The sequence below is a fragment of the Triturus cristatus genome, chromosome 2_2 (assembly GCF_964204655.1).
Source record: "Triturus cristatus chromosome 2_2, aTriCri1.1, whole genome shotgun sequence".
NCBI classification, from domain to species: domain Eukaryota; kingdom Metazoa; phylum Chordata; class Amphibia; order Caudata; family Salamandridae; genus Triturus; species Triturus cristatus.
Window position 1 is genome coordinate 493,374,647 of NC_140582.1, and position 26,285 is coordinate 493,400,931.

At 47.6% G+C, this 26,285-nt stretch overlaps 1 protein-coding gene across 1 annotated transcript in view; it reads left to right on the plus strand.

Annotated features, from left to right (window-relative positions):
• The window catches only part of SMARCA5 (SNF2 related chromatin remodeling ATPase 5), a 433,972-nt gene that overhangs the window by 108,607 nt on the left and 299,080 nt on the right, over positions 1 to 26,285 (plus strand). The window contains exons 14-15 of the mRNA XM_085641606.1: positions 524 to 656; positions 20,659 to 20,807. Of these exons, the coding sequence (XP_085497732.1) occupies positions 524 to 656; positions 20,659 to 20,807 (282 nt within the window). The remainder of the gene's footprint in view (positions 1 to 523; positions 657 to 20,658; positions 20,808 to 26,285) is intronic.

Sequence of the window (26,285 nt, forward strand, 5' to 3'; positions counted from 1 at the left end):
GGTCCCTTGATCACTTTGCCACTGGATTCAAGCTAGCCTGGCTGATTAGCCGGAAACCGGTCCCAGGATGCTTGTTTCCGGTCCAGGGAAGACCAGCTTGGCAGTTCGGGCTGGACTGTTCCCATGAGGCACAGGGTCAGACTGATTTGCATATGGCCATGTCTGAACTGGGGTGGCGGAGTGAGCTAAAGAGTGATGGATTAAACCCAGATCAATTGACTGGGGATGAGTGCTTGCAATGTTCAACACTCCGTCCATCATCTCCTTGTGTTTGCTGTGTTATAATCTGTGCCAAGAAGCTCTGCTGTTGTGTGCTTTTAAAAAAAAAAATACATATTCACAAAGTGATTTCCCTTATACAGTCCAGTTGTTCTTCCTATGTTAGATTAAAAAATATCTTATTTCCTTTAATATGACATTAAAATGTATGATGTTGCACTTTTAAATTTTTGGTATTTTAATTTTGAGCGCATTTCCTGCCCATTTGTCATGTTTTTCCTTTGGTGATTTACCTCCTCTCCAGGATCGTGCTCACAGGATTGGCCAAACCAAGACTGTTCGAGTTTTTCGATTTATCACAGATAATACTGTGGAAGAAAGAATAGTGGAGCGTGCTGAAATGAAACTCCGTCTCGATTCAATAGTTATTCAGCAGGGTAAGATGTGCTTAATTTAAGTTTGTAAACACTTGTACATCATAACAGAAGCTACCTGTTTTAGGATGCTCAAAAGTTGTAGTTTATTCAGTGTTTGAGATGCCTTTAATGTTTTCATGATAGCTGCTATAATTTAAGAGGTTTTTTTATCAGAAGTCCTCTGTGCATCTTGGAAGAGTTGTGCTGTCTGTTCTTGTATGTTTTTTTTCTTTTCTTCTGTCCTGAACTGTTTTTCTTCCTCTGACTAATACAGTTCTAGGACCATCGAGAGGCTACACCTTTTTGCTGTACTGCTTGCTGGCAGAGGCTGTTCCTGGCAGTGGTCACTTAAAATGAATGCTGCTTTTAGTGAGGGTCACTACATACCTCTCATCACAGGCCCCTGTTGTGAGTTCAGAACATAGATGTAGGAAACTGGTATTTCGTTGCAGTTGTTGCCCACATTTTGCACCGATTAGGACTACTAGGTGCGGATTTTCAACTCCGACAGTGCACTGATGCCTGCTAACCAGGCGCCAGTACTCTTTCCCTAAAACTAAGTAACTGTTCAGTTGTGCCCCAATTGGCAAATACTTTAGCACCCCTATAAGTCCCTAATAATAAATGGTACCACTGGTACCTGGGTACTAAAGAGGGTCCCTTAGGGCTGCAGCATGTATTAAGCCACCCTTAGGGACCCCATGCAAATTGCAAACGGGTGCAAAGCATGTGAAACCAGGAGATGGCACCCTCACTGTGTGCCATTCCAAAGTCACTGCATGTAATATATCTAAGTCACCCCTACGGCAGGCCTTGTAGCCCTAAGGCAGGGTCCATTATATTACATGAGAGGGCGTATCTGCATGAGCAGCTATGCCCCTGTGCTCTCTAGTTCAATTACTGGATGGTATGAGTGAACATGGAAGCCATCTTAAGTATATGTACTGAGCACTGGTCATTACGAGTTCCCCAGCTACATGATGACTTTACTGAGACCTAGGGTGTTTGGTATGAAACACCTTGTCTTAATAAATCTGTACTGTTGCTAGTATTAGATTTAGTTCGAGGCATGTGGGCTGCTGAATTCATATCTGTGCATAGATCGCCGCCTAGTGTTGGGTCCGGATGTTTGCACGTTGTTGTCCTGGAAGAGTCTTCGAGGTATCCTGGGATAGGTGACTCCTCCCCTGGACTACAGTGCGCATGGGCATCCTCTCCATCCTCAGATTGTTTTTTTCCGCCATTGGGTTCGGATGTGCTATCTTAGCTCAAGTTAGGAAAAACTTTATCGAGGCCAAAAGGCCTTTAGTTCGCGTCGGTACTGTTTTCTCGATCGGTTTCGATACTCCTTTGTTAGTTTAACAACTTTCAGCACCGACTTTTCGCTTCTTACCTGCCCATCGACGACATCGACGATGGAATCGAGGACACCGTTCAAAAGATGTCCGGTATGCAATGCGAAATATCCCCACATCGACGTCCATCCAGTGTGCAACAAATGCCTTTCGCCGGATCACGACGAATCTGCATGCATGGCCTGTGCCCGGTTCCGTTCCAAGAAGACTCTACGGACTCGACGAGCGGCAAGACTCGAAGCGCAGCACGCGGCACCGGCCCCGGCAGACATCTTCAACGCCGAGACCGAAGATGTCGAAGAATTGGAGATCCTACCCTCCAGTCCTGTTTCCGAACATGACTCCGGATCGAACGACGTTGACGAATCACTCTTTTGCAGAGATGAAGACGACACTGAGGTAGGAGACTACGATGAGGCCTTAGGGGCCGAAGAGAGTAGCTCCAATGACGAGCAAGGCCTACCCGTTCAGACTGAAGAGAGCCCAGTGCCACAGTCTATGGCTCCGGTCGAGGGATCGCCTTCGGGCCTTACCCGAGACCTATCCCGCAGTTCTTCGGCCCCGCCCTCGGGCCCGGCCTCGGACGTTCAGCGGCAGCCATTATTACCTAAACCGGCTGGTTTCCCTTCTTCCAAACCGAAACCGAAAGCTGCACTGGTTCAATCGAAACCAAAAGTGGCGCTGGTCGGATCGAGGCCTTCCACACCTTCGACGCCAGCGAAGTGCGTCGGCACCGAGCGCACCAAGCCAGACTTCGGTGCCGAACTTGAAGCAGCCGACGTCGGAGTCGGCATGCGGAAAAAGGCCTTCGGTGCCAACAAACCTGATCGGTTCCCGGCGTCGACGCCATCGACTCCGACACCAAAGGTCACACTGCCGGCTGCGTCTCACATCGCTTCCACGGCAACACCGAAGCCTCATGCATCGAAGACGTCGACGGCCATTCCCGCCCCTCGACTCGATGACCCGCCGGCGCCGAAAGTCGACGACCGCCTCGACAGACCTGGTCGGCGCGAAAGCCTCAAAGACGCTCCAAGTGCGACCTGGTGCTGCACAAAGCAGCAAAACCAAAACGGTCCTCCAGGACACGTCGGGCTCCGGCCCAATAAAAGCTCCAGCAGCCTCTTCGGCGCCAGCCAACATTACTTTTGGCCTGCCTCCGTCCACGATCCCAAAAATATTCCAACTCAGGACACGGGTCGCCCACACCACGACTACACCTGCTGAGGCGTCTCCGTCACATGTCATCGACGCCATCACCGGCAGGATGGTTATCCACGAACGGAGGATAACTTCGGAGCCACCTTTGGACCCTTTCCGGATCCCACTGAAAAGGAAGCTGCCTGTGGACTCAGAACCTCTCCAAGCGAATCTTACCACTCGCCCTACCAAGATCCACAATCATACTCTCCCACACACTCCGACACGGATGTGTTGGGGGATTACATAGATGACCAAGTCCCCTACCACGGAGACATAGACCCTGATTACCAACAGGACCCTGATCAAACTTGGGGCGACCCTGTAGATCCAGGTGCACCTCTAGATGCACAGGACCCACAACTCTATGGGGCGAAAACATCTCCCCCAGAGGACACTGCAGCGTTCAACGCTCTTATCGACCGTGCCGCAAATAATCATGGAGTGCAGCTTCACTCTGACACCATCGAGGACGACTTTCTTATGGACACCTTCGCATCCTCAGAAAGACATGTAAAAACTCTGCCCATGTTGAAAGGGGTCCTCAAACCAGCCAAGGACATCTTCAAAGAACCCACCAGGGCACGAGTGATAAACCCCAGGATCGATAAGAAATACAGATCGGCGCCTGGGGACCCTACTTACATCAGAGGCCAATTACCACTAGACTCCATTGTCGTAGCGAATGCTCGCAAGAGGGCACACTCGCAGACAGGTGACGCTCCTCCCCCGGACAAAGAGTCCAAGGTGCTAGAGACCTCCGGCAAGCGAGTTGCCGCCCAGGCTGCCAACATATGGCGCATAGCCAACACTCAAGCGCTCCTCGCTCGCTACGATAGAGCGCACTATGACACATTGGAACAACTACTCCAACATCTCCCTGACCAGTACAAAGAAGGTGCAGAAATTCTTATCAGAGAGGGACAGCTACTCACAAATGCTTCCATCAAGTGTGCACTAGATGCCGCAGACACGGCTGCCAGGGCCATTAACACAAGCGTCATGCTGCGACGACATGCCTGGTTGCGAATCTCCGGATTCAAACCGGAGGTGCAAAATAATATACTCAACCAGCCTGTCAACCCTGACTATTTATTCGGACCGGAGGTTGACACCACCCATGAGAAAATAAAAAAGGACACGGACACCGCAAAGTCCATGGGGGCTCTCCAGACTCAGTCCTTTCGGAGCAGCTCCTTTCGTCGCCCCGGAAATAGAGGAGCAGGTAGAGGACAGGGGTCACAGCAGACATACAACAAGGGCAATACACAAACCACCTACGATAAAAACACCCGGGGTGGATATCGTGGCTCCAGTACAAAGGGAAGAGGACGCGGCTACGGCAACACCAGGTCCTCCCCCAAGAACAAGCAGTGACTCCCTCTCCCTTCCTCCCGACCACATAACACCTGTCGGGGGAAGGCTACAAAGGTTCCTGTCCACGTGGAACTCCATCACCACGGACAGGTGGGTCAAAGATATTGTCAAATACGGTTACTGTCTAGAGCTAACCTCCACTCCACCCACAATTCCTCCAAGAAACCGTCCTATGTCCTCAGAGCACTTAACGCTCTTACAGCAGGAGGTGCAAAGCATGCTTCTAAAAGGCGCAATAGAGGTCGTACCCGTCCACGAGCAAGGTACGGGGGTGTACTCCCTGTACTTTTTAATACCGAAGGACGGGTCGCTCAGACCTATATTAGACCTGAGACCCCTAAACAGATACATTCTTTCCGAGCATTTTCACATGCTCACTCTCCAGCAAGTCCTCCCGCTGCTCAAGCAGGGAGACTTTCTAGCCACACTAGACCTCAAGGATGCGTATTTCCACATACCCATTCACCCATCACACAAAAAATACCTCAGGTTCACTGTTCAAGGACAGCACTACCAATTCAGAGTCCTTCCCTTCGGCGTGACAACGGCACCAAGGGTGTTTACAAAGTGCCTAGCTACTGTGGCGGCACATCTACGGAGGCAGCACATACACGTCTACCCTTACCTGGACGACTGGCTCGTTCAAGCGAAGTCAGCCCAGCAATGTGCCAGCCACATGTCCCGCACCATTCACCTCCTTCACAGTCTGGGGTTCTCACTAAATTACCCAAAATCCCATCTCCAGCCCGCACACGTACAACAGTACCTAGGTGCGACTATAGACACTCTGGCGGCCACAGCTCAGCCAAATTTAGTGAGGATCAACAGCATGCAAATGCTGATCTCCAGGTTCAAACCCCAACACTCACTTCCAGCACGAGTGTTCATGCAGTTGATAGGCATGATGGCCTCCTGCATTTTCATAGTCCCACACACGAGATTACATATGCGCCCGCTTCAGGAGTGCTTAGCACGTCAGTGGAATCAGGCTCAAGGACAGTTGAAAGACCTAGTGTTGGTGAGCGGTCGGGCATACAACTCTCTGCATTGGTGGAATCCTCAAAACCTTTGCAAGGGCCGACCGTTCCAAGAGCCTGTTCCACAAATAGTACTGACAGCGGACGCGTCTCTCCAGGGATGGGGAGCTCATGTACTCCACTACACAGTGCAGGGACTATGGACGACACAACAGAAGAAGATGCACATCAACCTTCTGGAACTGATGGCAATCTTCCTGGCCATGAAGGCATTCAAAGTACATCTGTGCAACAAAGTCGTGTTGATCCGGACGGACAACATGACTGCCATGTACTACATACAGAAGCAGGGAGGAACACACTCTCCACAGTTGTCTCATCTGGCTCAGAGCATGTGGAAGTGGGCCATTCAGAGGAACATGTTCCTCATGGCAGAGCACCTCCCGGGCAAGGACAAACAGATGGCGGATCTGCTCAGCAGACACAGCCACCAGATGCACGAGTGGGAGTTACACCCATCAGTACTCCAACCGTACTTCCAGCAGTGGGGTCATCCAGAGATAGACCTCTTCGCCACAAGCAAACGCAAAATGCCAAAGCTTTGCCGCCAGGTTCCCACATCCGCAGTCGCAGGGCAATGCGATATGGATGAACTGGTCCGGCAGATTTGCGTACGCTTTTCCCCCAGCGCCGTTGATACCGCTGGTGGCTCGCAAACTCAGACAACACTCCCTGACACTCGTCCTAGTTGCTCCTACGTGGGCACGCCAGCCATGGTACACCACCTTCCTCGAACTTTCCGTGGTGCCGCATCAAAGGCTGCGGATCAAACCTGCGCATTTGACGCAGAACCATGGAGAGATTCAGCACCCAGATCCGCAACAGCTGAACCTGGCAATCTGGCTCCTGAAGTCCTAGAGTTTGGCTACCTCAACCTGCCACCTGACTGTATGGACATCATCAAGGAGGCCAGGAGACCCACTACAAGAGCTTGCTATGCAGCCAAATGGAAAAGGTTCGTCATTTATTGCAGTAATAATGACATTAACCCGCTGGACGCATCCATCCAAAACATCATTTGTTACCTCTTACACCTATACCGATGCAATCTGGCGTACACCTCTATACGTGTCCATTTGACCGCAATCTCAGCCTATCTGCAAACCAGGCAGCACCTCTCACTATTCAGAGTGCCTGCCATCAAAGCATTCTTGGAAGGACTCAAACGAGTCATTCCACCAAGCCACCCACCGGCTCCAATGTGGAACCTCAACCTGGTCCTCACACGCCTGATGGGTCCACCCTTTGAACCTCTACACTCATGCGAGATTCAATTCCTCACCTGGAAAGTAGCTTTCCTGGTAGCAATCACTTCTTTAAGAAGGGTTAGTGAACTCCAGGCACTAACAGTTCAAGAGCCATTTATACAGGTTCACGCCAACAGGGTCGTACTACGTACCAACCCCAAATTCATGCCCAAGGTAATCTCGCAGTTCCACATGAATCAAACTATTGAACTGCCCGTTTTCTTCCAAAACCCACAAACTGTCGCGGAACGAGCACTCCATACACTAGACGTAAGGAGGGCCCTCATGTACTACATCGACAGGACTAAACCCTTTAGGAAGACAAAACAACTGTTTGTTGCCTTTGCCCCACACCACAAGGGTAACGCCATCTCCAAAGCAGGGATAGCCAGATGGATAGTTAAGTGTATTCAAATTTGTTATCAAAAGGCAAAACGCACATTAACTATTCCCCCACGAGCCCACTCAACACGTAAGTTAGGGGCCTCCATGGCTTTTCTAGGAAATATTCCCCTGCATGATATATGTAGAGCAGCCACCTGGTCCACCACACACACATTTACCAAACACTATTGTGTAGATGTGCAATCAAAACAGCAGGCAGCTGTAGGACAGGCTGTTCTCAAAACCCTTTTTCAGACCGCTGCAGCTGGCACTGGTGGCCGCCGCTAATAGAGGGCACTGCTATACATTCTATGCACTGATATGAATTCAGCAGCCCACATGCCTCGAACTGAATATGCTACTTCAAGTATGCATCTGTTCTTGGCATGTAGGGCTGCTGACATTCATATCGCCCTCCCTCCTCCCCGGCGCCTGTAGCAGCTGCAGCTCTCAGAATTACTGTAAGCATGGTCATCACTTTTCTGTATCTACTCCATCACTGCCACAATGGCGAAAAACAATCTGAGGATGGAGAGGATGCCCGTGCGCACTGTAGTCCAGGGGAGGAGTCACCTATCCCAGGATACCTCGAAGACTCTTCCAGGACAACAACGTGCAAACATCCGGACCCAACACTAGGCGGCGATCTATGCACAGATATGAATGTCAGCAGCCCTACATGCCAAGAACAGATGCATACTGGTAAGTAGCATATTCATTATGACATGCACCCAGAGGGCACCTTAGAGGTGCCCCCTGAAAAACCAACCAGTATCTAGTGTGCTGGCTGACCAGCCTGCCAATACAGACCAGTTTCTGTCCAGGTGAGAGCCCACACTCTGAGGTCAGAAACCATGCCTGACCCGGAGGAAGGTGTTCATGCCTCCTCCAGCATGATGGCTAGAGATTTAGCATATCAAGGCCAAGGACCTCACAGCCCCTGCCGCCTTTGCAAGGCGGCCCAGCTTCCCCTTGACCTGGGAGATGCCTCCCCCTGCTCTGAGGCCCATTTGGCACCAGGACAGATGGGAAATTAGCTATGCAAGTAGGTGTGTTGCAGCTCCAGACTAGTCACACCTCTAAGGTGGCCTACCTAATGTGCGGCACGAAAAGATTCCACCATTTTATTTTTGGTGAAATTAGGAACTCTGGGACTGGGTTATGTTCTCTCGCCACAAGAAGTGATCTAAGGGGTGTATTGAACCCAGGGTTAAGTGGCCCATTGGCTACTACCCTTCCCTCCCCTTAACTCCCCTAAATGTAGTATTTAGGTGACTACCTGACACCAGGAACTCCTCTGCCTGAGAGAAGGACAAAGGCCTGTAGACGAGACAACTATCAACTAGCTGTGGACTTTGGCACCAAACCCTGCCTGCTCCTGTCCCAGCAATTGCAGCTGTGCATCCTCCCAGAGGCTTCAAAGGCTACCACCACTTTGCCAACTAGCCAGCATCTCCCTTGAAGTGGAGGAGCCACTTTCCTGCAGGTACCAACTGCAAAGTCCGGCTCACCGATTTGCTGACCACTGGGTCCACCGACTCAGCAGCAGGTTACTACAGCTCCCTGAGGTCAGCCATGTCTCCAGCGAGTTTCAAGATGCTAGACCCTCCAGGAGTCCTCCAGCACCAATGCCCCGGGTACAAGGGTCCTTGCAGCAGCCAAGGCTTGTTCAGTGTCCTTCCAGGACACCACCAAGACAGAGCTGCAGACGTGGGACATCTGCATCTGAGAGGTCCTCGTGAGAGTGGCCCCATTCTTATTTTCTCCCCATCTCCAGGTCGACCTAAAGTGAGAGCCTCCAGCGCAAGCGACCTTTCGAACAAAACCTCTCTGCACAAGAGCCCCACAACCCGAGTCCACCGACAGTGCAAGCTTGCTACAGAGACCCTCAAGAGCCAAGCCCCCCTTTGGGTTCTGCCAGACTGGTACCCCAGTCCCCACTTGCTACCTTTTTATCGTTACAGGTTTCCCCATTGCCTTCACCTGTAGCCTATGAAGCTACCCTCAAGGCATTTACATCTGGACCCGGACACACCAGGACAGGTAAACTGAAAATGCTGGTAGCTCTAAGGATCTTGGCCCTTACTTACCTTCACTCCAGAAGAACAACCCTGTAACTCAAGTGCAAGAAACCCTATATAGTGTTTTTCTCCCATAGGATACTATTACTGCGTTTGAGGCTCAGGCCTCCAATCTGACAGCTGTATTTTCTGTGTTTCTGAAAATCGCTTACTCAAAGTACTTACCTGATCTCGAAGACTTTGGTGTCTGAATTAATTCTAAACTGGTCTCGGATTTCCTTATTGAGTGTGTGCCTCATTTATTGACTGTTTGTGCAACAAATGAGCGTTCATGACAGCATTCCATCGTTAAAAGAATTCATAGAAGAATCTGTTACCAAATATTTTTAGCTGGATCCCTCTGGTTGCTGCCTATTAGTACACCTGTGTAAAGTGCTGCTTCTATGAACTTGCCTACACCCTTGTGCTGTTGCCCAGCGTTCATGTTAAGCGTGGTTATCTGTGGTGGGTGAGTGAGCATAGTTTAGTGGCCTATGAGTGCCTTTTTAAAATCCCCCTCCTGGCCTGACATAGTACAAGATGAGAACTATTGTACCAGACAGTGAATGTAAGTTTTCAACATTCCTCCTGCTGAACGTAAGGGACACTGACCTTGAAGTGAGAAGTGGAGACTGGGATACTTCAGATACTCTGAGGCCTTTTGGTTGCAAGGAGCTGGTGATTAGTCTCCTTGAGCACTGGCATATGGTGCAGGTGACGGGTGTGGCTACAGGCTCTTTTGTGAAAAGAAGTCTGTAGATGAGGCATGCCATTTGGCCTTTCCCTTATTACTCTATTGGTTGTGCAGAAACGTCACACCTCTTTGTGCGCTTCGGGATAGAGACCACTTAAGCGCGGTATACTGTGTGAAGCCACACTCTGAACAGAATGCATGCATGCATAGACTGCAAAACCTTTTAACACTGTCAGCGACACTGTCGACAACTGCCACAGTTCTGTCTACAGCTTCCGATTCTTTGGACGACTTCATAGTAAACGGGACTGTCAGTGATTACTAAGGGACTGACTCAGTTCACAGTTGCTCCGTCGATGACATGGACAGTAAAGTCGACGACTGCACCTTTATACCAGACAAGTATTTCAGGTACAGAGTCTCGCATATGACATGAAAGACTGCACAGTCAACGAGAAATGCTTATGTTTGAGGCATATGAGCTGCTGCAGTCACATTGCATTAGATCGCCGCCTAGTGTTGGGTCCTGATGTTGCATGTTGTTGTCTTGGAAGAGTCTTCGAGATCTCACGAGATAGGTGACTCCTCCCCTGGACTACAGTGCGCATGGACAGCGCCTCCATCGTCGGATTGTTTTTTTCCGCCATCTGGTTCGGATGTACTTCTGCGACGCCAACTTCGACTCCGAAGTTTTCAACTTATTCACAGCAAATCAAAAGTATCTCGACGGGATTGCTCTCCGGTCGATACCCTACAACTTTACAGGACTTTATTTCTCATATTTTCATCGACTCAGGCCTCCGGGCCTATCGACGCCACGCGGGCCTCGGGCCCATGGAAAGGACTCCCTTCAGAAAATGCCCCCAGTGCGGTGCTAAATACCCACACACTGATCATCACCCGGTGTGCAACAGATGTCTATCTCCGGACCATAAAGAAGAAGACTGCTTAGCCTGCGGACTCTTCCGTTCCAAAAAGACAGTCAGGAACCGGAGGGCCCATTGACAAGCGATGCATCGACAAGCAGCAGCACCGGCACCGGACGATATCTTCGACCCCTCGGATGCCGAGGACTCGGACGACCTACAGCTCGTCAGTCGAAGAATCGGACTCAGATGACCCAATCCCAGCGGGGCAGCACGTGAGTACCGATGCCCCTGTCCCAATCACCCCACATAAGGCTCCGGTCAAGTCATCTCCACAAGGCCTTCGTCACGATCGAAACATCCCTTTGGAAGCCTCACCCTCGGGCCCGAAGATAACAGAAAAGCCTTCCGGTAGCTCGGGACCGAGCAAACCGTATCTCCCTACACCAAAAATGCCTTCGGCACCGAGAAAAACACATACGGCACCAACTCCGGCTCCGGCGCCGAGAGACTCGACCGTTCCCAAAAACGTCGAGCCGAAGCATCCGGCGCCGAAAACGGTCAATCCCAAGAAAAATATCGACCCGAAAAAGTTGATCGACCCGAAAAAGACTAACGACTCCAAAAAGGTCACCGAGCCTAAAAAACAGATCGAACCCAAGAAAACGGTCGATCCGAAAAAGGACGTCTAAGTCAATAAAGCTCCCGAACCGAACAAAAACAAGGTTCCCGAGCCGAACAAGTCGAAGCCGAAGCCTACAAATCCTTCGACTCCCAGTAAGAAACACCAAAACTCTTTGGTGGTTTCGGCACCGAATACAGAGGAGGAGCTGTTTTATCCGGATCCTGTCGATCCAAAACAGAAAAGAATCGTCATAGACCCTAACACAGGTCATGTGGTGCTCCACAAGAGGAATTCCTCCTGCCTTACCCTCTCCTATTCCTCTGAAAAGGAAGGACATTGCTACTTCTCCTATTAGGCTTGTTACACCTCCTCCTCTCTCTCCTATTCTGCCTTTTGTGCCATACACACCCCCCATGCCTCCACAGCCTGATGGGGACCCAGATGAGGACATAAATAATGATCCACAAGACCCTTATGAAGATCCTGATGACATTAATCCCAACCTGGACACATGGGGAGACCCATATTCACCAGACAATAACACCTCTTCTAGACCCCACACCATATCCTTCAAAGCCATCCCCTCCCGACGACACCATTGCATTCCATCAGTTAGACAGGGCTGCTAGTTTCCATGGGGTAGATATGCATGCTGACCCTATGGAAGAGGATTTCTTGTTGAACACCTTCCCAACAACAGAATGAAGTGTACGCACGCTACCCATGCTCAAAGGGGTTTTAAAACATGCACCAGAAATATTCAAACACCCCATTAGGGCTAGAATACTCAATCCTAGACTGGAAAAGAAATATAGAGCAGCACCCTCCGACCCTACATGCATCAAGGGTCAACTACAGCTGGACTCTCTAGTAGTCGCCAATGCACGAAAAAGGGCTAACTCCCAAACCACTGGCGATGCTGCACCACCAGAAAAAGAGTCCAAACTACTGGAGGCATCTGGGAAAAGGGTGGCTTCACAAGCAGCCAACACCTGGAGAATAGTTAACACACAAGCATTGTTAGCTAGATATGACGGGGCGCACTACGACAAATTAGAGGAGCTGCTACAACATCCCCCTGACTCATATAAACAGGCAAATGACCTTATCCAAGAAGGAAAGTTCATCACTAATGCCTCAGTGTGCTCTAGATGCAGCTGACACAGCCTCTAGAACAGTCAATACAATCGTGATGTTAAGGAGACACGCATGGCTTCGCATATCAGGTTTCAAACCTGAGGTGCAAACCACTATTCTCAATCAACCCCTTAACCAAGATTTCCTGTTCGGGCCTGAAACAGATGTCCTATTAGAAAAAATGAAAAAGGATACTGACACCGCTAAATCGATGGGTGCACTGCAGTTTTATCAATCCAAACGTTCCTTTCGTAGATCCTCCTATAGAGGTACAGGGAGAGGGAATAATACACAAACCTCTCAACCTTTCCAAACTACCTCTCAAAACACATTTCACAGAGGCAGAGGAGGATATAGAGGAAACAATATTAAAGGCAGAGGTAACAACAACAACCGTACCCCCACCACTCCCAAACAGTGACCTCTTACACCTGCCTCCAGACCACTTAACACCAGTCGGAGGCAGATTATCACAATTCCTACCTGTCTGGGAATCCATCTCAACAGACAGGTGGGTGAAGCAAATTATCCATTCTGGTTACTGTCTAGAACTTGCATCTACCCCACCCAACATACCACCCAAACACAGACCAATGTCAGAGGAACATACCATCCTATTACAACAGGAGGTTTTAGCAATGCTACAAAAGCACGCTATAGAACCAGTTCCCCTGCAGCAGCAAGAGAAGGGAGTTTACTCTCTCTATTTCCTAATCCCCAAAAACGACAGCTCCCTGAGGCCCATTCTCGACCTTCGTCCCCTCAACCAATATATACACTCCGATCATTTTCACATGATCACACTCCAACAAGTACTACCACTACTACAGCAAGGCCATTTTCTCGCCACGCTAGATCTAAAAGATGCATATTTTCACATACCTATTCATCCCGCACACAGGAAATACCTCAGATTTGTAGTGCAGGGACAGCACTACCAATTCAAAATCCTACCCTTCGGGGTAACAACAGCACCAAGGGTGTTCACAAAATGCTTAGCAGTAGTGGCAGCGCATCTAAGGAGACAACATATTCATGTGTTTCCATACCTAGACGATTGGCTGATAAAAGCCAAATCACATCACCAATGCCTGCAGCACACTGTGACCACAATCCATCTATTACACAATCTGGGATTTTCACTCAACTACCCAAAATCCCATCTACAACCCTCCCATATACAGCAGTATCTGGGAGCAACTATAGACTCCACAGTAGCAAAGCCTTACCCATCTCCAGCCAGGATACAGAACATTCAAACAATGATCCTAAAATTCCAACCTCAAACTCTTTTGACAGCAAGAGTGTTTATGCAACTCATAGGCATGATGGCATCTTGCATATTCATAGTCCCACATGCTCGGCTACAAATGCGTCCCATACAAGAATGCCTAGCAACACAGTAGAACCAGGCTCAAGGGAAACTAAAGGACCTAGTGTTGGTAGACAGTCGTACCCATCGCTCTCTGCAGTGGTGGAACACACAACCTTTCAAAAGGACGACTGTTCCAAGAGCCAGTTCCACAAGTGGTGTTGACAACGGACGCATCACTCACAGGGTGGGGAGCCCATCTACTTCAACATACAGTGCAAGGTCTATGGACACCGCAACAAAAAATACACCACATAAACTACCTAGAATTACTGGCAATCTTTCAAGCAATGAAGGCTTTTCAAAAACACATAGCCAACAAGACTGTCCTAGTCCGGACGGACAATATGACAGCAATGTTCTATATACAGAAACAGGGGGGGACACACTCTGCAGCTATCACAACTAGCGCAAAGAATATGGAGATGGGCCATTCCACAAAACATCCATCTTCTAGCAGAACATCTCCCAGGAGTAAACAACCAGATTGCAGACCTATTGAGCAGACAGTCAACAGATCCACGAATAGGAAATTCACCCAGAAGTCCTACTCCCATTCTTTCAAGCATGGGGACACCCAGATATAGATCTGTTCGCCACAAAGGAAAACGCAAAATGCCCATCCTTCGCCGCCAGGTTCCCACACCTGCAGTCGAAGGGCAATGCGATCTGGATGAACTGGTCAGGCAGATTTGCATACGCTTTTCCGCCAACCCCACTCATTCCATTAGTGGTACGCAAACTAAAGCAACAAACACTTACGATGATCCTAGTTGCTCCCACATGGGCACGACAACCATGGTACACAACACTCGTAGAACTCTCGGTAGTCCCTCATCAAAGACTACACCTCTCTCCAAAACAACTCACACAGAACCATGGAGAGATACAACACCCAGACCCCAATCAAATGAACCTAGCAATCTGGCTCCTGAAGTCTTAGAGTTCGGATACCTTAACCTGCCTCCTGATTGTATGAATATCATCAAAGAGGCAAGACGTCCCACTACCAGAGCCTGTTACGCAAACAAATGGAAAAGATTTGTTATTTACTGCCAAAATAATCAAATCAATCCACTAGACGCTTCTGTCCAAAACATAATTTATCTGCTACACTTACAAAGATGTAATCTAGCATATTCATCTATAAGATTACACCTAGCTGCTATTGCAGCATATCTCCAAACGGGACAACACGTGTCTCTTTTCCGAATACCACCCATTAAGGCATTTATGGAACGGCTCAAAAGAGTAATCCCTCCAAGAGCTCCACCTTCCCCAGTCTGGAATCTTAATGTTGTACTTACTAGACTTATGGGTCCACCCTTCGAGCCTCTACATTCTTGCGAATTACAGTTCCTAACATGGAAGGTGGCATTTTTAATAGCGATCACTTCACTCAGAAGAGTAAGTGAATTGCAGGCACTGACAATTCAAGAACCTTTCATGCAAATACATCAAAATAAGGTAGTTCTCAGAACCAACCCTAAATTCCTACCAAAGGTCATAACTAGTTTTCACATTAACCAATCAATTGAGTTGCCTGTCTTTTTTCTAAAACCACAGTCAGTAGCTGAAAGAGCACTCCACACACTGGATGTCAGAAGGGCTCTACTCTACTACATAGACAGAACTAAACCATTCAGGAAGACAAAACAATTGTTTGTGTCTTTATGTCAACCTCATAAGGGTAACCCTATTTCAAAGGCAGGGATAGCCAGATGGATAGTTAAGTGCATTCAAATATGTTATCAAAAAGCTAAACGCACATTAACTATTCCCCCAAGAGCACATTCCACGCGCAAAATGGGGGCATCCATGGCTTTTCTAGGGAATATCCCCTTAGAACACATTTGTAAGGCAGCTACATGGTCTACCATACATACCTTCATTAAACACTATCGGACAACATGACTGCCATGTACTACATACAGAAGCAGGGAGGAACACTCTCTCCACAGTTGTCTCATCTGGCTCAGAGCATGTGGAAGTGGGCCATTCAGAGGAACATGTTCTTCATGGCAAGGACAACCAAATAGCGGATCTGCTCAGCAGACACAGCCACCAAATGCACGAGTGGGAGCTACATCCATCAGTACTCCAACCGTACTTCCAGCAGTGGGGTCATCCAGAGATAGACCTATTCGCCACAAGGGAAAACGCAAAATGCCAAGGCTTTGCCGCCAGGTTCCCGCATCCACAGTCGCAGGGCAATGTGATATGGATGAACTGTGGTCAGGCAGATTTGCGCACGCTTTTTCCCCAGCGCCAATAATACCGCTAGTGGCACGCAAACTCAGGCAACACTCAATGACACTCATCCTGGTTGCTCCAATGGGGGCACGCTAGCCATGGTACACCACGTTACTAGAACTTTCCGTGGTGCCGCCTCAAAGACTGCGGCTAACACCCAAACTTTTAACTCGGAACCATGGCGAAATTCAGCACCCAGATCCGCAACAGCTGAACCTGGCGATCTGGCTCCTGAAGTCTTAGTTTGGCTACCTGAACCTACCTCCAGAATGTATGAATATCATCAAGGAGGCCAGGAGACCCACGACCAGAGCTTGCTATGCGGCTAAATGGAAAGATTTGTCATTTTCTGTAAAAACAATGACATTAATCCGCTGGATGCATCCATTCAGAACATCATCTGTTACCTGTTACACTCATACCGATGCAATCTGGCATACAGCTCCATCCGTATACATCTAACCACCATAGCAGCCTATCTTCAGAACAGGCAGCACCTCTCTTTATTCAGAGTGCCTGCTATCAAAGCCTTCTTAGAGGGACTCAAAAGAGTGATTCCTCCAACACACCCACCGGCACCGGTATGGAACCTGAATGTGGTCCTCACCAGATTGATGGGTCCACCTTTTGAACCTCTACATTCATGTGAGATTCAATTCCTCACCTGGAAAGTAGCTTTCTTATTGGCAATGACTTCGTTGAGAAGAGTTAGTGAACTCCAGGCACTAACCATTCAAGAGCCATTCATACAGGTTCACGCGAATAGTTGTACTACGTACCAACCCCATATTCATGCCTAAGGTGATATCGCAGTTCCACATGAATCAGACTATTGAACTGCCTGTTTTCTTTCCAAATCCAGAAAATGTCGCAGAGAGAATGCTCCATACACTAGATGTAAAGAGGGCCCTCATGTACTAGATAGACAGAACAAAGGATTTTAGGAAAACAAAACAACTGTTCGTTGCCTTTTCTCCACAACACAAGGGCAACGCCATTTCCAAAGCAGGGATAGCCAGATGGATCGTTAAATGTATTCAAATTTGCTATGAAAAAGCTAAACGCACATTAACGATTCCTCCAAGAGCCCACTCAACACGAAAGTTAGGGGCGTCCATGGCTTTCCTAGGGAACATTCCTTTAGAGGAAATATGTAGAGCAGCCACATGGTCCACTATACATACATTTACTAAACACTACTGTGTAGATGTACATTCAAAACAGCAGGCGGCTGTAGGACAGCCTGTTCTCAAGACCCTTTTTCAGACTGCTGCAGCTGACACGGGCAGCTGCCGCTAATGGAGGGACTGCTATATAATCTATGCACAGATATGAATTCAGCAGCCCACATGCCTCGAACCGAATATGCTACTTACCAGTATGCATCTGTTCTTGGCATGTAGGGCAGCTGACATTCATATCGCCCACCCTCCTCCCCGACGCCTGTAGCGACTGCAGCACTCAGAATTACTGTATAGCATGGTCATCACTTACTGTATCTACTCCATCACTGCCACAATGGCGAAAAACAATCTGAGGATGCCCATGCGCACTGTAGTCCAGGGGAGGAGCCACCTATCTCGTGATACTTCGAAGACTCTTCCAGGACAACAATGTGCAATCATCCGGACCCAACACTAGGCGGCGATCTATGCACAGATATGAATGTCAGCAGCCCTAAATGCCAAGAACAGATGCATACTGGTAAGTAGCATATTCGGTACCCGCCATATAGGCCTTTATGGAAGGACTCAATAGAATAATTCCCCCCAGAGTACCACCTTCCCCTGTGTGGAATTTAAACATCGTTCTCGCAAGACTAATGGGGCCTCCATTTGAACCTCTACATAAATGTGAGCTACATTTCTTAACATGGAAAACTGCTTTCCTCGTAGCCATTACTTCTCTTCGAGGAGTTGGTGAACTACAAGCACTAACCATTCAAGAACCCTTTCTCCAGATGCATCTTAATAAAGTTGTTCTCCGAACGAATCCTAAAGTCATTTCTCTCTCCCACCTCCATCAATCTGTAGAGCTGCCTGTATTCTTTTCGCAGCCACAGATACAGAAAGAGCTCTTCACACCTTAGATATCAAGAGCACTACTATACTACATAGAGAGAACAAAACCCTTTCGTAAGACCAAACAACTATTCGTGTCTTTCTCACCACCACACAAGGGCAACCCCATATCAAAATCTGGGATAGCTAGGTGGATTGTCAAATGCATACAGATTTGTTACCACAAAGCAAAACGTACATTATCTGTTCCTCCTAAAGCCCACTCTACATGAAAGATAGGGGCTTCAATGGCATTTTCAGGCAACATTCCCTTAGATGATATCTGCAGAGCAGCTACATGGTCTACACCGCCCACATTCACAAGACACTATTGTGTCGATGTGCAAACTAAACAGGCTAGTGTGGGCCAGGCTGTACTCAAAACACTATTTCAAACTACTGCAACAGATACTGGTGGTCGCCGCTAGGAGTGGATTCTGCTTTACAATCTATGCACAGTGTGTAATCTGCAGCTCATATGCCTTGAACGGAATATGCTACTTGCCAGTATGCATCTGTTCTTGGCATGTAGTGCTGCAGATCTACACACACACGCCCACCCACCTCCCCGGCTACATTTTATCTGTTCCAGTATTATTTTACTTAGATACACCACACATGGGCATCTTTCCTGTTTCTTACTAGGCTCCATCATTTCCCTGCTGGCGAAAAACAATCCTGAGGATGGAGCCGATGCCCATGCGCACTATGATCCAAAGGAGGAGTCAAATAATTTGTGACTTCCAAAGACTTTCCAAGACAAAAACAAGTGCAAACATCCAGGCTCAACACCAGATGGCGGTCTATGCACAGTGTGTAGATCTGCAGCTCTACATGCCAAGAACAGATGCATACTGGTAAGTAGCATATTCCTTATTTTAAGTTCTCCAGGGTCCCTGTAAGCAGCAGGGAATCATTCTAACGTTTGACTTCAAACTAAATTTCTATGATGTAGTACCTGGACTACAAGTAACTAAATGGTTACTTACCAGTAGAAGTAGTTTTGAATCTTGAAGAGTTTTCTGGATTCACGTACTGTGCATTATTCTGCCATCTAGTGGTTTGGTCTAGAATTGTCTGTTTGCTTTTTTTCGTGAGCGTCATCGATCACAATTTGGTGCTAGAACCATCCCTTGTGACATCAGACGGCGCCCTGAACATTCCTGTGCGTGGTAGCAGTCTTTGGATTCTTTTTCTTCTTTTCTTTCCTTCGTAAATACGGGTGTCTCTTCACTTTTCTGGTTTTAAATTCTTTCTATTACGTGATCTTTTCTCCCACCTGTTGGCTTTTCTCATCTGTGTGGAGGTGTGTGGGTTACGTGAATCCAGGAAACTCTTCAAGCTGCTACTCTACTCCCTCAACACCCTGATGCGCCCTACTCCCTCAACACCCTGATACGCTCTACTCCCTCAACAACATCCTGACGCGCTCTACTCCCTCAACAACACTGACCCTACTCTCCACTCTACACCATGCCACTAACTTTTAGCCAAGCGGGTGTACAACGTGGCTAAAAGATATTGGCAAAGCCAATAACTCTCGCTTAGGCAACCTATTTGCTTTGCTAACGGTGCTATACTCTGGCTGTACACAGAGCTGTAGCCTGACCAATATGTGAGGACCACCAGGAGGGGAGCTTTGGCTCCTACCACATGTTGGAGGTATGGAGTACATGTTTTGATTGGGCAGAAGTTGTGGGCTTCCACAAAAAACTTCTAGCTGTGATCATTTTATTTATCCAGCTGCCTATGCTTTAACTGTAAGGAGCAACTCCATGACATTTGAATGCTATTAAAGTGCCTTAGATAACTAGATAATTTATGGCGTTTTTCTCTGGTAGCAGCACAGATACAGTGCATTCGTTAGCCAGACCTATCGGCATTGCTAATGCTTGTTCTTAAATAGAAGCCAGTATGTGAGTAAGCAAGGGAACCAAAAATGTCTAATGGGCCTCCCTGAGTGTGTGTTGTCTTAAGATTTATCTAAAATTGCCGTTACTTAACTTTATTTTTTCTCATTAACGTATTTAACATTTCAAAACGCTTATGTGATATTTATCCCATTTTGTCAAATCTAGTACACTTGTTAGAGTAATTTGTAAAGGACATGTAGAAGCTGCAGTGCTGTAGGATAAGGAGTGTGTGCCCCTTGACTTTAATGGCCTGTGTCAAATCAAAGTTTGTTATACCTTGATACTGGGTACATATCTTGCGTTTACTGTTGTAAATTTTTCTGGGAACCCACATTGATGGCGGTTAGTCAATGAAGGTTCGCATGATGAATAGCTAGCCTTGCTTGCAAGTAATTTAGTGTCAATTGTGTTGGAATGAACGATTTCTTCTGTCCTAATTACAGGAAGGCTAGTGGATCAGAACCTGAATAAATTGGGCAAGGATGAAATGCTTCAAATGATTAGACACGGTGCGACACACGTGTTTGCTTCAAAGGACAGTGAAATCACAGACGAGGATATCGATGCCATCCTAGAACGGGGAGCAAAGAAGGTAAAGTTCATCTTTGAATTGTTAATAAGCCTGCCCCCTAGTTGTCTTTTAGAAAATGATTTTCATCTCTGGAATACATTTTTTCGGTTTTAACAAACATGTCTGTCAGTCGTACAAGCCATATTTTAACTAGAGTGGGTTTTGGGTCTACCTGTTGCATTTGATTGACTTTTTAGTCCAATCCAGCACCCCGCTCTTATTCAGTGGCTTCTCACATTTTTGTTCCTGCCCCAGGTGTTTGTTGTTTTTTTTATTTTTAGACCGGTGTAATCTTTCAGAGTTTATGTCGGAACTATTCCAGGAATACTAGTTATATTCCGTAATGGTAATATGGCTACTATTGCCCGTTTCTGAAATGTAACTTTTGGTGGCTGACATTTTGCGAGTAGTCGCACTGAGATCATTCCTTACATTTGCAATCCACTCCTCCCTGAATTTACTCTAAAGATAATCAAGGGGCCTCGCTTCTGGGGTCAACCTTTTTGGATAGTTTATGGACATATTATAATTGTCCACCTGTTATGTACTTGCCTATCCTGATGATTGGGCATGTGCTCGATTTTAAATTGTGTTCTCCTCCTTTGTCTGTTTTACAGATTAATTGGCTTCTTTTCGGATTAAAATATAATGGTGCCTTTAAATAGGTGGTTTTTTCCCTCTCAAAACTGTTTTGAGCTCTGCACCTTGGAAGAGCCTATAGTGGGACTCTTCAGTGACAATTCTCATGCTTAAGATGTAGTATTATGAATAACTTAAACTGTGTCTGTATATAGGTCTAAATAAAAAAAAGTGGTTACATGCCATTGACTCTATTTATGGCTGAATCATAGTTTTACAATGAAAGCCCTGTGAACCAATTTGGCCCCATTGGTTTAACTTGCATGAAATTCTCATCAAATTTTGTGTCCATGTATGTTGCCTTCAGTAATTTTGTATACAGTGCATGAGGGAGATTTTATTGTAGGAGGACGCTAAAAATGCATTTTTTCTTTTTCATTTGTGAAGGAATTGTGCTCAAGAACAGTAGAATTCACTGGATTCAGACCAAATTTTGAATACAAGTCGCATAGCTCAGCTCCACTAGTTTGTTTCCTCTAAATCTTTTTTTACTAGCGTTATCTTGGGTTGTGAGCCAGTTTTCAAATAGAAAAATCAGACTGGCTAGGAGCTTTTAATGTTGGCTTATCCCTGGTTTGCAAATGTCTGCAAAACCCTGTGGTGGTTTAAGCTTTGTCCAGGGCTCAGAACCTACAAGTCACAGCGGACTGATGTACCCTAGCCACAGATTAAGCCTTTCACCTTAGTCCACTGGGCATGACTGCAGACTTTGGACAGGTAAGGTACCAACTAGGGGTTCTCAGTGCTGTGCATGGCCAAAACCCACTCAAGGTGCACATAGAAATCCTGGGTTTCAATTATTATCAGTTACTAATAGTTGTGTTGACAACTTGTATTGAAGGGGCTCTAATGGTGTACTTCATAAATGCCACACACATGCCCCCACCAGTGCCTCCTGTAGGATTCCTCTGGATCTGCAGACATTGCTTTATTCCGATATACATGAGAGGAGTGTTAACATGTAAAATGGGGCTCACTGTGTAGTCTTAGATGCTGTCAAACTTTAAAGTCCACTTTGATCAGTTTACCATAGGTCTGGCATTGATAGAGCTTGTTGCAACTGTTAAGGGCGATGGGAATAATTTGATCGGATAACCTAGTTTGTATCTTTTTTCCCCCTTTGGGAAATTTATTCTCATGAAACAAGTGGAGTTTTTTTATTTTTTTTAACGTGCCCATTGATCACCAATGAGTAGTCCCAAAATGTCCCACTCTCGACCGTATCATTGAATTATACTCTGCTGTAACAGCAATCAGTTTAAATAAACATGGTTCACTATCATGCAACCAGGGCTGGTTCCCCGCTATGTTAAATTTCAGCACAGCAGGCCAATGGAACTTTTTCGTTGAGGCTGAAAAAGGAAGGTGCTACAAAATGCAAATGATAACAATTTAAATTCTGTACTGATTTATTTATTGGTTTCAAAACACTTTATTTTCTCAATGTTGTGATTTACTATTTATTAGGCATTAAGTTTATTAGCAAACTAATAATGTTTACTGAATTTATAGGACAAAAATGGCTAATTTTAATATATAACAAATTGCATCTGATACAGAACTTTAGTCACAGATTCCTTACCTTTGAACTTTCAGCTGTCTAGCTGGATCTGGAAGATTTTGATAGCAGTACCCCTGCGCGCTGATGGGTGGCGTCGGTTGACTCCATGTGACGTCATAGGCGTCAGGTTGTTGTGACGTCTACGTAGTCCATATAGGCACCACCCTGGCATGCTTATGTCTGCTTTTTTTTTTTTTCTGCGCCAGCCATCGCAGATCCATTGTAAAGAGCTACCCCCTGTCACTTTTTGGCAGACGTTTTTCAACTTTTTCTCAAATCCTTTTGGTATGTAGGTCCTTTCCAGTAAGAAGACCTCTGGTTTCAAGCTGTATGGCACCTGTGACCATGCCATGTCGGTCATGACCCCCATTTGGTGTGTCTCTGATGCGTGGAGCGTAACCTCGACAGTCGTGCTCCGACTGCCTGCCCATGGGCCGAAGGCTTTGAGGGAGAGGTCTCTAAAGCGAATAGCGGTATGGCGTCCAGCTCTTCGGTGGTCAACTGGTCGATCCCAGTCAAGAGGAAGGTCCGAGCACAACTCAAGGGGAGGAGGGGGTCAAAGTCTTCTTCCTCGGTCATTGCGGTCCGGTAAGAAGCACCATAAAATGCACAAGAAGTCGAACCATGTTTCGACTTCGCCTTGTCTCTCGTGTGACGAGACAGAGAGGAGTCTGAGTTAAAGACCGTGCTCCCTGGAGCAGATGCCTAGGATGGCTCTGCATTTCCCTTCCTTTCTGGGCTGGGAGCAACCCCTGCCCAATCAAAAGAATTTTATGACGCCATGTGTGCATATTTGTGCAGCCTGACCCTGCCGACGAGCATTTGGGCCCCGTAGGCTCAGCTGAAGGAGATCCCGTGGGTTTTGTGCATCTGGTTTCGGCCACAGCCTCCTCTTGGATCTGTCTCTGGACGTCTGACGTAGAGGCCCTCTGCGTCACCAGCAGCATATCCCGCATCGCCATTCCAGACAACACTTAGCCGGTCAGGCATCCACTGGCACCCGCTGGGCCCGTACATCTCCATGCCTTTCAACTGCCCTATTCTGTAGGGTTGGGTATACATGATGATTGGGAGGGGCAGATCCCTTAGAAATACCGCCACCCAGATAAGACCTGGACTAGTATGAGTACTTGGGTGATGTCAGCTGCCTTGACACTTCTCCAGATTCTGGCATGCTGTTCGTCCCCCCTTCCATGGCTATGGAGGACGGAGCCTCATTTGCAGTGGTGGTGCGTAGGGCTGTGGAGGTCATCTTCCTATGGTGGCAATCTAGACTATCGTCTTGACTTAAGTCCTGCAGCCTGGTGTCGCCTCCTCTGAACCCTTGGTGCCTTTCAACAAGGCCTTGACAGATGTTCTACTGGGCTCCTGGTCCAAGCCCAGAACAGGGGCCCCTGGTGCAAGGCCAGCACAGAGGCCCCTGTGAATAGAATCATTGCCCGCCACCACCGCCCTGCACGGGGCGACCCAGCTTCTCTCTCCACCCATCCCATCCCACCCCACAGTGCTTGGTGGTCCAAGCTTCCACTTCCCATGCTGCGTTCCCTTCCGCACCTCTGGATAGGGAATCCAAAAGGCTGGACAGCTTTGGCAAGAAGATCCGTTCTTCCACCAGCCTGGCATTGCGGTTGGTTAACACTGTCTTTTGGGTCGTTACTCCCATTCGCTATTGGATACGGTTGTGCAAGTGCTGCCCAGAGACTCGAAGGAGGACCGGGCTCTCCTCTCCAAAGCTGTTAGAGAGGAGAGATGCAGCGAAGTTTGCAGTACAATGTAGCTTAGACACGACAGACTTGCTAGGCAGAGCGGTTTCCTCGCCGGTGGCCATTAAGTGCCACGCCTTTCGGCCCTTTCTACTTTCCTTCAGCTGCCAGATCAACCATCACTTTTTAAGTCTCCTCTTGTGCAGAGATTTTTGAAGGTGCTTACCTATTTGTTCCCCCCCCCCTTCTTTTATGCCCCAATGGGGCCTTAATTTGGTCCTTACCGTTTTGATGTGTGCACAGTTTGAACCTCTGCACAATTGTCCCCTCCGGCTGCTCACTATCAAAACGGCCTTTTTAGTGGCCATAACTTCTGCCAGGAGCGTGAGCGAACTACAGACACTTTCGTCTCCGCCTCCTTGCCTGACAGTCTTTCCGGACAAAAATGTGCTGCGCACTAGCGAATCTTTTCTAGTCTAGTCTAGGCTAGTCTGGTGGCTCGGTGGACTAATGCATCCACTGATGGGGCCTGTGGTGACCTCATGGTCACAGGTTCAAATCCCGGCAGGTCCCCTCAGCCTTTCATCCATCTGAGGTCGAAAAAATGAGTACCATTGAGTTTGCTAACAATAAACATCTGTTATTCAGCGCCAAGATGTCTCCGGTGAACGTGTGCTTTACAAATGCATGTTAGGTTTTCTGTCTAAGGTGGCAACACCTTTGCATCTGGCTCAATCTGTTACTCTGCCCACCTTCTATTCACCTCTGCATCCTTCCAAGGAAGAAGAGTGTCTTACCCTCGGGACCCAAAAAGAGCGTTGTCATTCTACCTTGATCGCTCTAAAGAGTTCCGGGTGAATGACCAACTCTTCATAGGGTACGTTGGAGCAAAGAAGGGGTGAGCAGTTCAGAAGAGGACAATTTCACGCTGGGTCATCCTCTGCATATAGATGTTACGCCTTAGCGAAAAACTGCCTCCTGAACGCCTTAGGGCACATTCTACCTTCTACCAGGGCGAAGCAGCTACCACCGCTCTTCAGCGTGGTGTTCCTGTTAGTGACACCTGCCAAGCGGCAATTTGGGTGTGTCTGCATACGTTCACCAGACACTATTGCCTGGATTCTCAAGTCTGCAGGGAGGGCCTTTGTGGCTGCTCGGTCTTGCAGAATTTCTTAGTCTAAAACAGTGATACTCAAAGTACGGCCCGGGGGCCGCTTCAGGCCCTCTTGGTCTTTAAATGCGGCCCCCTTGGTGAACAGCAGCACCAGCTGCTGTTGATTTGCTGGCACTAATATTTAGAAAAAGATGTTAAATAAATGGGCAAGCATTCCTTACCTGTAAATAAATGCTTTTCTGTTTATTTATCATGTTTTTGAACCTCCTTAAACTATCCATGACCCACCCATACTCCCTCCCACCACCCTGCTGGCATCAGTACGTCCCTCGGGCAGACCACAAACCGTGCTTTGTGGCCCCTGGGCAAATGTTTGTGAGTACCCAAGGTCTAAAACCTTCCCACAGTCCCTCCACCGGAGATGGCATTGCTTGGGTATCTTCAAAAGTAAGAAATCTGTGGCTAGATGTCAAAATCAGATG